At 37.4% G+C, this 14,639-nt stretch overlaps 1 protein-coding gene across 1 annotated transcript in view; it reads left to right on the top strand.

Annotated features, from left to right (window-relative positions):
* Nucleotides 1-2,507: 2,507 nt before the first annotated feature.
* Nucleotides 2,508-14,639, top strand: part of LOC108371960 (uncharacterized) — a gene marked incomplete at its 5' end in the record, with an annotated part of 33,560 nt that continues 21,428 nt past the window's right edge. Inside the window, 7 exon segments of the mRNA XM_017627577.1 lie at nucleotides 2,508-2,824; nucleotides 2,931-3,634; nucleotides 4,398-4,522; nucleotides 4,587-4,635; nucleotides 4,638-4,865; nucleotides 4,931-5,669; nucleotides 6,083-6,241. Of these exon segments, the coding sequence (XP_017483066.1) occupies nucleotides 2,508-2,824; nucleotides 2,931-3,634; nucleotides 4,398-4,522; nucleotides 4,587-4,635; nucleotides 4,638-4,865; nucleotides 4,931-5,669; nucleotides 6,083-6,241 (2,321 nt within the window).

Here is a 14,639-nt window from a genome sequence, read left to right as displayed (position 1 = left end):
TGTGGCATGAGTAGGCGAAACATGGTAGAGAAATTGAGTGCGCATAGCGACAATTTAATTTTCGAGTTTATAATATTTGCAATATTCGCAATATTGTTTTGCGTGCAGTTTACTACCAAAGTTTAACCAGTTGGCTTTATTAGATAGTTTCTATATGTATATGTATGTAGATATTTGGTAAGCAGGGCTCAAGTTCAGATTTTAGTTACCTACTTTGATACGAGTCCCAGTACATGGTGATCCATTTTGTGTTACGAGGAGATACTGTTATGTCCTTGTTTCCTTGGCAGAGAATTCTCGAAAACTCCTTCTAAATGATTTGTCATCAGTGTGAAGTTACCCTATTTTGACTTTTTGTGCCTCCTTGCTACGGAAGGTTGCGTAGGTCCCCCATTTTTGCCCGAAATCGTTCACTTTTCGCTTAAAGCGTGTTTGTTTTGTTCAACTTTCACAGGCGATTAGTTGATTCAAAGTTGAACGAAAAGTATAATTTTTATTTGCAAATGTTCTTATGCCGTATTTATCAGATATCTACAATGTTTTCTAAGTTAATTGTTTTGTTATTTTTTTATAAAAATACTTTTCGTGCTTCAAACAAAACCATATGCATACATTACTCAATCTTGCAAACTTAATACACATTTCAGAAAAATTCAGCAAATTTCCATCAAAATTTGGAGTTTTTAATGTGAGTTCTTGGATATGCAGTTACATATTCCATAAGCGAATAAATCAATTTTTTGTTGAATGCATTTAGTCTTATTTTTCCCACGAAAATACCAAATTTTTTTTCTCAGTTGTACTCCAAGTCCCCCAATTTTTTCTTATCTGTACCACATTCGGAAGTTTAGGTGTGGCAACCTTAATTACCGACCATAACTTTCGGTAGACACATCTACTCTTTTTAATGTGGACGACACACTGGGGAAAATTGCATCCCAATCCAAAATTTATTTTCAAAAGCTTAACACCTAAAAAATTTAGAAAAATTACTAATAGCCCTGTCGAATAAAGTATCGGCCATAACATTAGCACACCAATTTAAAAGGTGTTTTTAATGCAACTCTTGTTTATTTATTATTTTAAGAATGCTTAATTGAAATACAGTTCATTCTATAAAAAAAAACCTTTGTAAAAAACTAAAAAAAAATAAAAAAAATTCATCCAAATTTTAAACTTATTCTCAGAATCGTTAGAATTTTCTTGAATATACAGTTCAATAACCCACTCCATTTTAATACAATAATATGCAAGCTTCAAGTGTCTAAAAAACACCGTTGGGGTTTTCTTCCATTTAAAATATAGCAAATATTACCTCCACTCACTACGATTGAAGAGAGGAACTTCTGATAGCGATGTTGTTTCCGTAGTTTGGCTGGAATACAGCTTTAACCAGCAACTAGCGGACATGATGACGACACGGAAAAAAGAGAGAATCGCAACCCATTTTATTTTTAAGGAAATACAATGCGCGCTTTAATGAATTTCAATGTCTGACAGTGTTCAGCCAAATTATAAATCTTTTATTTGCGTTGAAGATAGTTGACTGATCCATATTTTCGACACAAGACTCTTTTATTTGTGAAATACCGAACATTTTTTCTGCAGTTATAACAAGGACCAGACGATCAATTTTATCGTCGGTCTTCATTTCTGGTTGCTATGCTAAAATTACTCACTTACACCAGAGCTTTAGTGTTGCGGTTATTTTATTTTTTTGTCCGAAAATTTCGAAATTCAGAAAATTACGGTCGATTTTGTAATTTTCTTTGGTACAAAGATTCCATATATGCCGAACAGGATCTATTACAAAAAAATTCATTCGCAATCTCACATTTCTCGTGCGAAAATATGTGTGTTTTCGAAAATCGTTCCCGTATGTCCACTCTAATGGAGAGACGCATGTGTACGTTATTCAGACGACCCTTATTCCAGTTCGGGTCTTACCTCTCTTGACTATGCATAAATCATTAGCGATGTATCACAGAGCAATCCAATTTCGCTACTTCTAATTTGATTTGTTTATGTAAATGTTTTTATTTGCGCTGTCTGTGATTGCTCCTAAGTCGATAAATTTTTCGTTCTCTCACTTTTTCAAGCGCTGGGTAAGCAAAATGTATCCATTCACTAAAGTGTGATGGCGCGACAAGTCCATGAACTCAATTAAAAAGCAATTGGTGGCCAAGGGGAACAGGGCGGTAGATAGCAAGAGTAGCGCACCGGTAAATCAGTTGTTAGAGGTCTGTTGCTGAGCTGTGCTGCGATTGTGTTGCAAGGTCTAACTGCAAGTGTTGCGAATGTCGCAATCGTGCAGTGTGTTACTTTCAATTTAGGCTAAAGGCCAATATAAACAATTCAAAAGTCACAAAAAAGTACAAATATAAAGCAACCAAATAAAAATCGAGTGTGCAAAAGAAATAAAGGCCATGCATTGTGGCACTATTGCATTTAAAACTTACTCGCGTACACTCTACTTCACACACTAACAAATTTTTGGCTGTCGACTTTTTACAGTGAAGCGCCGCTCGAAGAGTGCACATGCAGGCCGGGCATTGACTTCAGGTGATGAGACTAGTGAGTCGGGCAGCGCCACCGATGTGGCTGGCCGCCCAAAAATATCACAACCCAAATCGATAACGTTCAATTTGAGTCAGAACAGCACAATTGAATATCAGCGGCGACAGTTCTTCGAACAGCCCAGCACATATGGCAGCTATGGTAGTGGCCGTGGCGGAACCAACAGTTGGACTCATCAGCCAATGTACCAGCCGCAACAGCATCAGTCGCGAAACGTCATCACTACGGGCATGCACACAAATGTTATGTGAGTACATACATACATACATATATGCGGCCTGACAAATTGCACTAAAATTCTCTGGGTACATACATATGTAATTAACTTTCACATTTCAATATTTCACTTGCAGCGTTCGCCCCACACCGCGTGCACCGCCAGCCAGTTTTTCAAAGTTTACACTCCAAACAGTCAGTTTGCCGAAACCAGAGTTTCCAGTGGCCATAAGTGTAGGTGCCACGACACCAACTACACCTGGTAGCGTTTACACACCATCGCCCACGATGACTAGCACTTTGACGGGAGCACGCGCCAAAGAAGTCCAATCGCAACACCCTTTAACTATAGTGGCATCCGCCAGTGTAGCGCATACACCCGGCGGGCAACCGATGGACCTGAAGACCGCTAAGCAAATGGCTAACAATACGCGCCGCGGCTTCTCTGGTAGTCGTGAGATCTCTGCGGATTCAGGTATTGCCAGCATGGATATGGCATTGGATAGTTCTGTTTCGAGCGGCGCTGGCCATATTAAAGGTCGTACAGCTTCGCCCAAACGTAGCCGCAGTCGTCCGCGAAACTTGCAAATGGTCATGAATGGACGTCACAAATTCGAAGTGCGCGATCTGGATGATCCGTTATCCAGCGAGTCTAGTTCGATTGTAGAGCCGCTCGCTTTGCCGAAACTACCCAATGAGAATCAAACTGTACCACTACCACTCTGTGGTCTTGTGCGCTCCAATACTGTACTGAGTCGCGAAAGCTATGAACGAAATGGTGGAATTGGCGGCACGAGGAGTGCAGCTAACGGCAATCAGATAACAAAGCAGGTCGATGTGGGTAAGTAAAAAGTATCTAGAAATTTTTGAAAAAATATTAAAAAATTCTTTTGTTAAGGGGAAATGATTAGCAAGTTAATTATAAACTCTTAAAATTTTTCGAAAAACACCCAAATACATAGATCCAATGCCTATGCCATTAACAACAGCAACTTCAAAGTTACTATAAAGTGCGCTAGAGCCCATCTGTAAAGTCCTGTAGAGTATTTTAAGGCAAACGCTTTCTGTCGACTTCGTGAAATAGAGTGATCATTTTGAGATAAGTAAAAAATAATTCGAGGGAGCAAAGCATTGTGTTCGACTCGCAAACGCATCATGAATATTTTCCAACTATCGAGCTAACGCCACCGATCGTGGAAAGCCACGAATTAGATATTTAATAATTAACTGGCAAAGTACCAGGTCCGCAGTTAACAGACGAATCTGGAATAATATCATATAGCGTGTCCGGAGTCATTCCTGTGACGGTGAGTGCCACTTCGGAGCTCTCATGTGATTTTCGCATAACCTTAGTCGTGGCTTTCAGTGCTTTAAGTCACTACTTAATATTAACTCTGCGACGACGTTATTTATATATTTCATATATAAATAGATTCCCAACTACAGCGAAAATATACCCTTGAGATCCGAGTAAGCACCTTTTGGTCTCTGGGAGGGTTTCCATTCTTTGTCGATATCCTTCCTTCACAATTTTAATATTACGAGTATCTCAGAGACTATATTTTGCAAAACCCATTTAAATTCTTTATTTCTATTAAATAAAGGACAACCCCGTCCCACTACGGCGCCAGCCCAGTGTAGCATAACGCGAAACTCCTCGGAGGAAAGTGAAGGCGTAGATGAAGAAAAACTATACTTGGATCGCTCAACATCAGAAAAGGGCAATAGGGTAAGTGCCAACAAACAGACGGCAGTGTACATAATTTAGTAACATAAATTTTTTGCATTTGCAGTTTAAAGACATTAATACCTGTTCAAGCAAAACATCCTCACCAGGCAGCTCCATATGCTTTCCTGGTGCAATGCCGGCGAAGCGCTTGCCGTAAAAGATTGCAGCAGCCTCAGTATTAGCAGCGAAGATAGCAATAAATTACAAGAAGAAGTCCACAAAGATAAAGATAAGGACACGGATACTGAAAAAAATGAGAAGCAGAAAGCTATGCATATGTCAGTCGATCTAAACGATGATGATATAAGCGGTATAGTAACTGAAATGCAAGCCAGTACACTATGTATGTGAATAATTAATATTTGCTTCACACTTTTTAATACTAAATTACTGCTAACCATTTTCCAGTTTCGTTTTCCGAACCTGTGTCAACGACGAACAACCTAACCGGTACAACAGCACGCGCTGTACTACGAAGTAATGCAGAAAACACAACTATTGCCGAAAATCAAGATATGGAAAAACCTGATCGTCCTAAAACATTTTACAATACCCTTAATGAGACGAAGTTTGCCGAAATGGCTTTAGCTGGCAGCACTTATCTTTTAGATGATGAGACCTCGCCCACCGACAGTTTGGTGAGCAGCACAGAATCTGAGGAGGCGGCAACCAAGCAGAAGAAGCACAAACTAAACGAAGAATTGCAAGAGAAGGACATCGATGAGATTTCACCTGAACTGGAGATGGGTAGTCCCATCTCACCGGGCACTCCAACGCACGCTTCACATTCGTTATCACTCTCCGATTGCGGCAACTTGATTGACGATGAGATCGCCGATCAACCGGCATTGCTGTTTAACAGCGAAGCGCACGACCTAGTCGATAGTTTAACTTCGCACAAAGATAAGACGGATACACCAACACTCATGGAAAATACCGGTTCAATGCGTTCGCTGAAAAGTCAATCCAAGGCACGCAGTGCTCTCCAACAAGCGATCGAGTTGAGCTTACGCACGCCACTGTCGCTGCGAAAGGCAGTAATGGAGCGCGCCGATTCGCTCGATACGCTCTCGCCATGCGAATCCATTTGCTCCGATGATCTTATGATGGATTTTGATATACATAGCAGCGTGGACTCAATCGATCGGTAGGTGACATTTAATAATTAGAAAAATTTACATAGGTACATATGTATTTGGAGTTACCCAATAAACATTTGGGTTGGAGATCAAGTGGAGATCTTATAAAAATTCCAAGGTTCAAATGTTGATTTTCAATCGGAGAACCAACCAATTCCTAACAAAACGTCACATTTTTTTTATAGAAAATAATCTGAATTCTCCACCTGACAAAAAAGCTTGGAATTCAAACTTTTTTCAACTTTTAGTCAAATCTTGGGAAAAATTTTGTAGAAAAATATTGGATCTCCATTTTAGAATCAAGAATTTCTCAAAGATTCGAAAAAAGTTAGAAAAAGGTTTGCTTTGTCCATATCGAAAAAAACATGTACATACTTATGTATGTGAGTATGTAAATATTTTATGTTTTGTTTTGTCTTAGATCTAGTTCTGTAAAGAGTCGCAGTGGTTCGGATCTACATAAAATAGGAGATACTGAATTATTCTCGGAGCTGGAGCGTAAAGGCAGCGATGTGATGAAAGAGCTGAATACTATTCTACGTCTGCATACCAATAGAAGCTCCGAAAAGGACTCTGTCATGTGAGTACATTTTTATAATTATATATATTTGTTGTGGTTGATTTCAACTAATTTTTTTTTTTTTGAAAATTGGAATTGCCCCCAAATTTTTAATAATAACACTAGCTTACAGCAAAAATGTCCAATGGATGCCACTTTCCAATTTCTATATAGATTTGCTCGCTGATTCCGAAAATGAAGTTAATTTTTTTATTCTATGGATACGTCTTCGAGATATTTTAAATTTATCGTTATTCAACGTAAAACAAAAAGTGGCTTCACCTAATCAGGCATATCTTACGAACCAATTTGACAATCTTAATATGAAATACGGAGGACGAAAGCTAACAAAATTGTACATAGACAACTTTTCGATAGATCTAATAGTTTCTGATACATTAATAAATCATTCCAAATTTTTGGTTTTTTTTATGAAAATATGAAAAAAAATCAAACTTTAACAGCAGAAGGATTTAAAAAATAATACGTTCTGTGTAAAATTTTGGCACTTTTGCTGAAGCCAGTTCTGTTAAAAAAAAGTCAAGTGTTAAATTAAGAAAATTGCCGGATAAATAAAGAAGTAATAAGTGTTTAAATGGAAATCCGCAAAGATTTTGTGTATGAAATATAGCATAAAAGCGTACTACTTAGGTGTACATAGTGTATGAAAAACATTATTTCCTGCTCACTTATCCATCGATTTCTTCATTAGTAACTTGATTTTTTTTGTAACTGAACAGGCTTTAGCATAAATGCAAAAATTTTACACAGAACCTGTTANGTCGTATTTCATTTTCAGATTGTTAAATTGGTTTTTGAGATATACGTAACTAAGTGGAACCACCTTTTGTTTTAAGCTGGATAACGGTAAATTTAAAATATCTCGAAAACGTATCCTTAGTACAAAAAAAATTAACTTGATTTTTGGAATCAGCGGGCGATTTTACATGGAAAATGAAGGGACTTCCGTGTAACAAAAACCAAATACAAATCTGTGATCCAGTGATGTTAGGTTAGGATGTCGCGATCGTCTATAAGACACTATAAGGCTCAGGGCTCATTGTGCTGCCGCATGCGAGGTCAGAAACTCCCAATCCCTCCTAAAACAATTTTGAACTTTGCAGGAATTTTAGATGATCCCTAATTTACACGGATCTATGGTTCTCCAAGCTGTGGAGGAATTGCCTACCAAGAGTGGAAAGATTTTTTGACGGGACAAAGCAGGGCACTGACACAACAGGTGCAACATCGTTTACTCTTGACAGCTTCTACAGAAGTCATGTAATCGTAGGCCTAGTGGATAGGCAGAGTCATTTTGTAACAGATACTAATGCACTAATATTATGTTTAATTAGGCACAGGAGTAGGGCAGTGCGTTTAGCGCTGATCCCCGGCAACAATTGCTTTGAAGTTTTGTGGAGGATAACGGCATGTCATTCACTATTTTAGTAGTCTTGCACAAATCGAATGGTATTTTTGTTTCTTCCAAAAAAAAATGTTGCCCTTTCATGATGCAAAATAGTACGTTCAGCGTTACAACCCCATAATTGTGCAAGTGTTTGTCATATCCCCTGACAAAGCTTCAAAGGGCCGGATATGTGCTCATTTTGCTTTACTAGAGTGCGGCATTTAAGGAGAAGAACACAGAATTAGCGATTTGCCCTTGTTAAAGAGTCGAACTAGAAGGAAGAAAGTAACAATCAAAAGCCGAGATTTTTTGGTATAAACGAAAACACAATAAGGGCTAGTTTCTCAATGCCTGGTTAACACTAACTACAGGTTAAACATCGTTATCGATGTGATCGACTCCATAACATATAGCAGGGAGTCGATAATGTCGGTGACGATGTTTAACCTGTAGTTAGTGTTAACAAGACATTGATAAACTGGCCCTAAGTGTACATTAAAAATGTCTATCCTTATTTTAATCAAGCGTGTGACAAAGTTAAGGAATCTCAGTTAATTTCCTGTTTTCAGCAAACAAATTTAAAGAAAGAAACGGTAACAACTCTTCTATGCAGTCAGCTAGGGTAGCACACATTTTTTTTTGTCCCAGCACAGTTACTTAGTTAAAGTTTTTTTTTATTCCGCTTACCTATGCAATTTTTACTTGTTTGCTTCCAATTCCATTCACTTTTCCTTTGGGACATCCGACATGCTTTGCTGGTTCGTTGACGTAATGATCTATATGTTGGTAGTACTTGCATTTATATTTCCTAGTTAACTTAGTGGCGGTAGAGTGACAGAAAATCGACTTTTAAAAGCAAGTGTCAACTGCAGCATTGACAACTACTCTGATAGTTTATTCAGACATTTTTCATTTTGTTGCACAACTAAGTGCATTAGCATGTTCTGCCACAAACAGTTTGTGTGCAAATATATGCATATATATAAACTTGAATTTACTAAAGTAATGTCTCAAAATAAACAGAAGCGTACATCGAAAGGACCCTTTCCAGTCGAACAATTTTTAACGTAATAAAGGCTAATTCTGTGATAAAATATTTGAAGTGAAATTTCTTAATCGAGTTCGGAAATGGTTCGTTTTAAGCCTTCCTAGTCAGATAGAATTTTTTATTCATTGGATAATAAATAAATAAATAAATCACATACAGTGGCGCACCCAGGAATATATTTGAAAATTCACTTCAGATAATATACTCTTCAAAGTACATTTATGCCACATTTGTGTACAGTATATAATAAATAAATAAAGTTTTTAAAGCTTCATAAATTGTCCTTTATTTACATAAAATTAACAACTCAAACTCAAACATTTTCAAGCGACTTCAAAAAAGGGGAGGTTATCAATTCCTCGGAATTTTCTTTTTTTATGTATACTACCGCATAAATTTGGACCACGGGAATCGATTTCAATGATTCCTTTTTTATCTCGGAAAGATGGTACCTCACGGGTCGTCCCGAAATTTGGTTTAGTTCCGATCATTGGATCGTGATAAAACTAACGGTACTTCTAAATTTGTATACGAGAATTGAAGTCGGTTGTGTTTTTTGCTTAAAAGTTACTTGTTTAATAAAAAGTTCTATAGAAACAAGATTGGCTCTACTCTTAAAAGTAATAAAAAAATATAAAAAAATAGTTTTAATGTTAATTTTCCTCGATTCCTGCGCTTGTATGCGCTTATGATCAGATAGCATTAGTAGTTGAACAGTCAGAGGCCTTGACTTCTAGCTAACCGAGACTGACTTTGGCTACACTTATAATTTCCCATAGAAGAGTCAGGAACGGCGAAATTCCAATCCTCGCGGTTGGATCCATAATGGTTATGGGAACGGGATTCAAATTAACCACTTTCAAATTATTGAAATTTTTTAGTCAGGGATTTTGGTTATTGGTAAAAGCAGCTTCTTGTCATCTTCCCACTTGGTGCCCATACTAAAAATATATAAATATATATTTTTGNGAAACTATTATAAAAGCAATTAGTAATAATGAAATAGATTGGCGCTTACACATATGTAAGTGTTTGGCCGAGCTTCTCCGCCGAATTGTGGGGTGCGCCTTGGTGTTTTCACACAGAGTGGAGGGACCTACAGTTTTACGCCGACTCCGAACGGCGATTGTATTATTACGAGAAGCTGTTTTTCATGGCACAAATACACTCGCAGGTTTGCCATTGCCTGCCGAGGGACGACCGCTGTTAAGAAAAAGGATTTTTCTATATTTTTTGCGATGTAGCTTTGACCAGGGCTTGAACCCAGGTGCTGTTGAGTGAAAGTGCGCACTGCTTACCACTACACCGCAGCGGCGATATTATGAAAGGAGATAAAATTAAATGCATAAAAAAATGGTGATATGATCACTATAACTAGTTAAAGCCTAATCGCATTTTAATATTATGTTCCAAAAGTAAATAAACTTTTAGTATGACAAATTTTTGGTATTCTATTGACGTAAAAAAATCTTCTCACAAGTCTCCACAAAGATGTAAAATGGTGCAAAACCTTAGCATGCAGACATAATTAATTTCACTGCTTCCCACAAAACATGAAAATTTGTCTACATTTGGTACATTTTTATGTGTACGTACTTATCTAAATAACGTATACCGCTTTGTGAACCGTAGGAAAATTTTAACCGTGAACAGATTTGGGCAGGTGTTTTTTTTAGTAACCCGTAATTTGTTTTCATCAGATATTTTGGTAGACGTGGTTAGCGATAATTTGTATTTCTAGTTGCACGTACTTGTGTAGTGCATGGGGCGGTTTGAGGTTTTGAAAAACCGAACCAAAATGTTCAGATTTTCTGGCCGCCATGTTGAGGTATGATTCAACCATTTGTGTGAGAGTATGGCAGAATTGCCTTAATTTTTACAAGATTTTCCAACGAGAGGTCGTAGGGGAGAGAAAGCTGAAAGAATACCAAACTTTTTTTTACATTGTAAGCCGAAGAAAGCTAAACAGAATCTGTTTTCCGAGTTGCCATTCGTACAATATTAGGTGTGTATACTAAACATGCAGTTAGTACTAACCGTGCAAATTTTTACTGGGTATGTGTATAATAACCCAAAAAATTTGCAGCACTGAATGTGAACCAAATTCTGGGATAGGACGCTTTTCAACCAAACTCCGAGGGCGGGTAAGGGCTTACCGCCAATAACATGCCCATGTTAAAATAAGGCCTCCTCGAAGCGAAAGGGTAAGCGATTCCCATCGCCTAGCTCGTTTCCACTTTCGTTTCTAAGGTAATCGTGTTTTTTGCTGGGTTACTACGGGCCAATATATATATTTTTTTTAACGGAATGCATTTAGTTATTTAACTGGATGGTTAAAAAATCACTCGATTTAACGAATTTTTCACTATTACGATTTAGGCGAACAACAAAAGATCCGTCATATTGGACGTCTGCTGTTAATGTCATGAATAAAATATGTATATCGAATAAATTGTCTAAAAGTTACATTGCTGTAAAAAAACATAGTTGCGCGCAGCTTCATAGTTCTCAACATCTTAATAAAATCATGTCATTGATGTTCTCGCAGGGTATGTTTGCGAGTTAAGAAAAATAATTATTTCACGCTGGTGGGAAAATCACAAACATAACCGAACATAATTATCTGAAACCACGACAACTAGTAAATGGAAATGGGATTGGCGTGAAAAATAGGCAAAGCAAAATTACACCCACTGAAAGAGATGAGAAAATTGCAAAAGAGAAAGATTGGAGTCACAGATAAATGCCAACACCTGAGAAGCGCAAACGTGTTAAGCTAGCATGCATTCACGACTTACTATTAGTACATACATATGTATGTAAATTTGTATATATTTATGTAGGTACAATATATATGTATGTACAAATATAAGAAACACTGACTGAAATTGCCACAGGTGACCGCTAAGAGGTTAAGCAACAGCAAATAAACAGTACGCTGGCAACAAAATTGTAACAACAACTGTAGGAACAATGCAGACGGCGCCGAAACTGGCGGCAACATTCACAAACGACCTTTCACGAAATTTAACAAATCGACCAAGAGTCCAGCGTACGCGCCATGCTAAAGCGGCGGTGAAGGCAGATAGCAACCATACAACTAATACATACGTACACACTAGGGATGCCAAAATATCGAAATTGTGATCTCCGGTATTTCGGGATATTTTTTCAGTAATCTCGGGATTCACATTGAGTCATAACTTTTATGAATGAAAGAAAAAGTAAATATCTGAAAGCATTTAAATATTCCATGCAATAAAACTATTTAAAACTTACATATTTATTAAATTGGACAAATCTATAAGTAATACATTTTTTAAATGGTATTTAAAAAACCATGTGGTTGAGGAACGCATACATCACAAATAACAATGTAAATACCAGGTATTTTTGAAAGTAATGATTATTAAAAAAAATTTTACAAAAACATATCAAAACAAGTAAAGAAGTATAAGTTCAGCCGAAAGCGAATTTTATATACGGGCCAGGTATCAACTATAGTCGTTCCAACTTTCTTTAAACTACCTAAACGTCTATAACAGTCTTTTTTATTGTTAAGAGATTATTGTAAGTATTAACTTGGGGTAAATGAACGTCCTCAGTGATTGAAATATCGGAGTTTTCGTATATCTGAAAATTACCGTTATACGGGAAGCCGGTCAATTTCCGACCGATTTGAATAATTTTCAACGAATTGTTTTTTCGTACCGAGGATAATAAATGCACCAAGTTTGGTAGAAATTGATAAATCGGTTACCGAGATACAAATTTTTGGTCATAAGTGGGCGGAGCCACGCCCAAAATCCAAAAATTTATCATAATCTAATTTTCTGCTCAGTGGTCATTGCAATCACCGATTTTGAGTCAATTACCTTCAGTAGTTACTGATTTATCGCAGTTTTCGTGTGTCTATTAATTACCGTTATGGGGAGTGGGCGTGGCTATTGCCCGATCGCAAAGATTTCCAACAAGTTTTTTAACTGGGCCCTAAGCAAGGCTCGTACCGCGTTTGGTAAGGATTGGTGAAGTGGCTACTAAGATACTGTAAATCACCATAAGTGGGCGGGGTCTCGCCCCTTTTCCAAAAATTACACAAAAATATTATTTCGCACCAAAATTCTACTTCACATACTAATTTTCAACAATTTGGATCCAATATGTACTGAAATATGATAATTTTGCATTTTTCGAAAATACCGTTATATGAGAAGGGGCGAGGTTAAAGTCCGATTTCGCCCATTTTCAATAGCAACCTACCTTGGATAAAGAGCAACCCATATACCAACTTTTCGTTGAGATATCTAAATTTTTGCTCGAGTTATCGTGTACACGTACAGACGAACGGACGGACGGACGGACAGAAAGACATGGCTTAATCAACTGTTCTTTTCATTCTGATTCTTTACGTATACATTTGTCTATATCTATCCCGATTCCTTTAGGCTGTTTCAAACAACCGTTATGCAAACAAAGTTATATATATATATAAAAAATTCTCTAAACATAATTGTTATACTCAATGCAGAAATGGCGACTTTTTGCAATTTTTTGCAATTCACTCGAAATTTTTAAGATGAACGATGAACGGACCTCAGATTTGTATTTACCAGGTCGAAATACTTGTCGGTAGGTGGGTGTGGTGTTAAGCATACACCCTTTTTTGTGCCAGTGTTGTTATTATTGCACTTAAAATAAGTATGTACTACGTACTAGCAGCAAAGTATTTAAAATGGAGTCTACAAATCTTGACCTGAACTTATTATATACAAAACCTGCTGATGAAAAACATTTTTCGACCTCAACACTTTAAGGCTCAACTGTTAAAATCCATTTAAAGTTAGTGACCCCTATATCCTCCACTACAAAATAATTGAACTTCTCTTACCAGCACGTCAGATAAATTATAACTTTTTCGATTTGATTAGATTGATTTAAGAAATTATGTAACTTGTTCTTAAAACTCTCTGTTTCGTTTACATTAGCGACGCTTCGAGTACTGTTTAGCGGAGCGAGAGCGAGAGGCCAGGTTTAGAGTTTCGTTCTAGTTAGAGTAGTAGAGGAGGTAGGGATTACTTTTGTTGTAAGTTTATATGTATCAAGCTCAATGAGCCCAATTGGTTTATAGATGCACACCAAGTCAACCACGCACTTCAATTGCCTGATATGCGAGAGAGAGGAAGATAGTGAGATATGCGGGCAGGCCGATGAAGCGGTAGCGCATGATGTGACCCTTTTACCATTTATTAATTGGGGGCTCCATTGGAGGAATCATGCTCTAGCTGCCGTAGGCTAATGTACAATGCGCTAGGGTTTATTCAGGAATGCATTAGTGTAGAGCCTCTGTGTGGCTTCTAAACCGTAGCTTACTACCATATCAAAAAATACTCCGGGAGTGGAGTGGGAGCGATGCTTAAAGAACCGTGTGATAACCAAGCTGGATTAGCGTTGAGCATGGCTGAAAATGCCAGCGACTTATCACTTCACTAAGTTCAGCGAAGAGATATTTGAGAATTGTATAAAAAATGCATACCCAATTAAGAACGAGCGAATTACTTTTAAACACAAGTGTGTGTGTGTGTGTTCGCTGCACTTAGTTTATGCGGGAAATGCATAAGTCGCTTAAACAAGTACATTTATTAAAATCTTCTTCAAACAAGTCTCAGGCTGCAATTTAAACGTACAGTTTCAAGGTTTTTGTTAATTGCATACAAGACGGCATTTTACAAAAATCAAAGTTCAAAATTCATAAACAAGTCTGCATTTCAAAATTTTCGTGATACCGGGATTAATGCAAGCAAATCCCGGGATTTTCAGGACCCCAAAAACACCGGAATCCCGGGATTGGCATCCCTAATACACACCAACTACAACATTGCTNCTCAGGCTGCAATTTAAACGTACAGTTTCAAGGTTTTTGTTAATTGCATACAAGACGGCATTTTACAAAAATCAAAGTTCAA

This window comes from Rhagoletis zephyria, unplaced genomic scaffold, assembly GCF_001687245.7.
Source record: "Rhagoletis zephyria isolate East Lansing unplaced genomic scaffold, Rhagoletis_zephyria_1.1 Rzeph_scaffold_05328, whole genome shotgun sequence".
Classification (NCBI taxonomy): Eukaryota; Metazoa; Arthropoda; class Insecta; order Diptera; family Tephritidae; genus Rhagoletis; species Rhagoletis zephyria.
The sequence above is the reverse complement of the archived record's forward strand: the minus strand, read 5'-3'. Positions and strand labels throughout refer to the sequence as shown.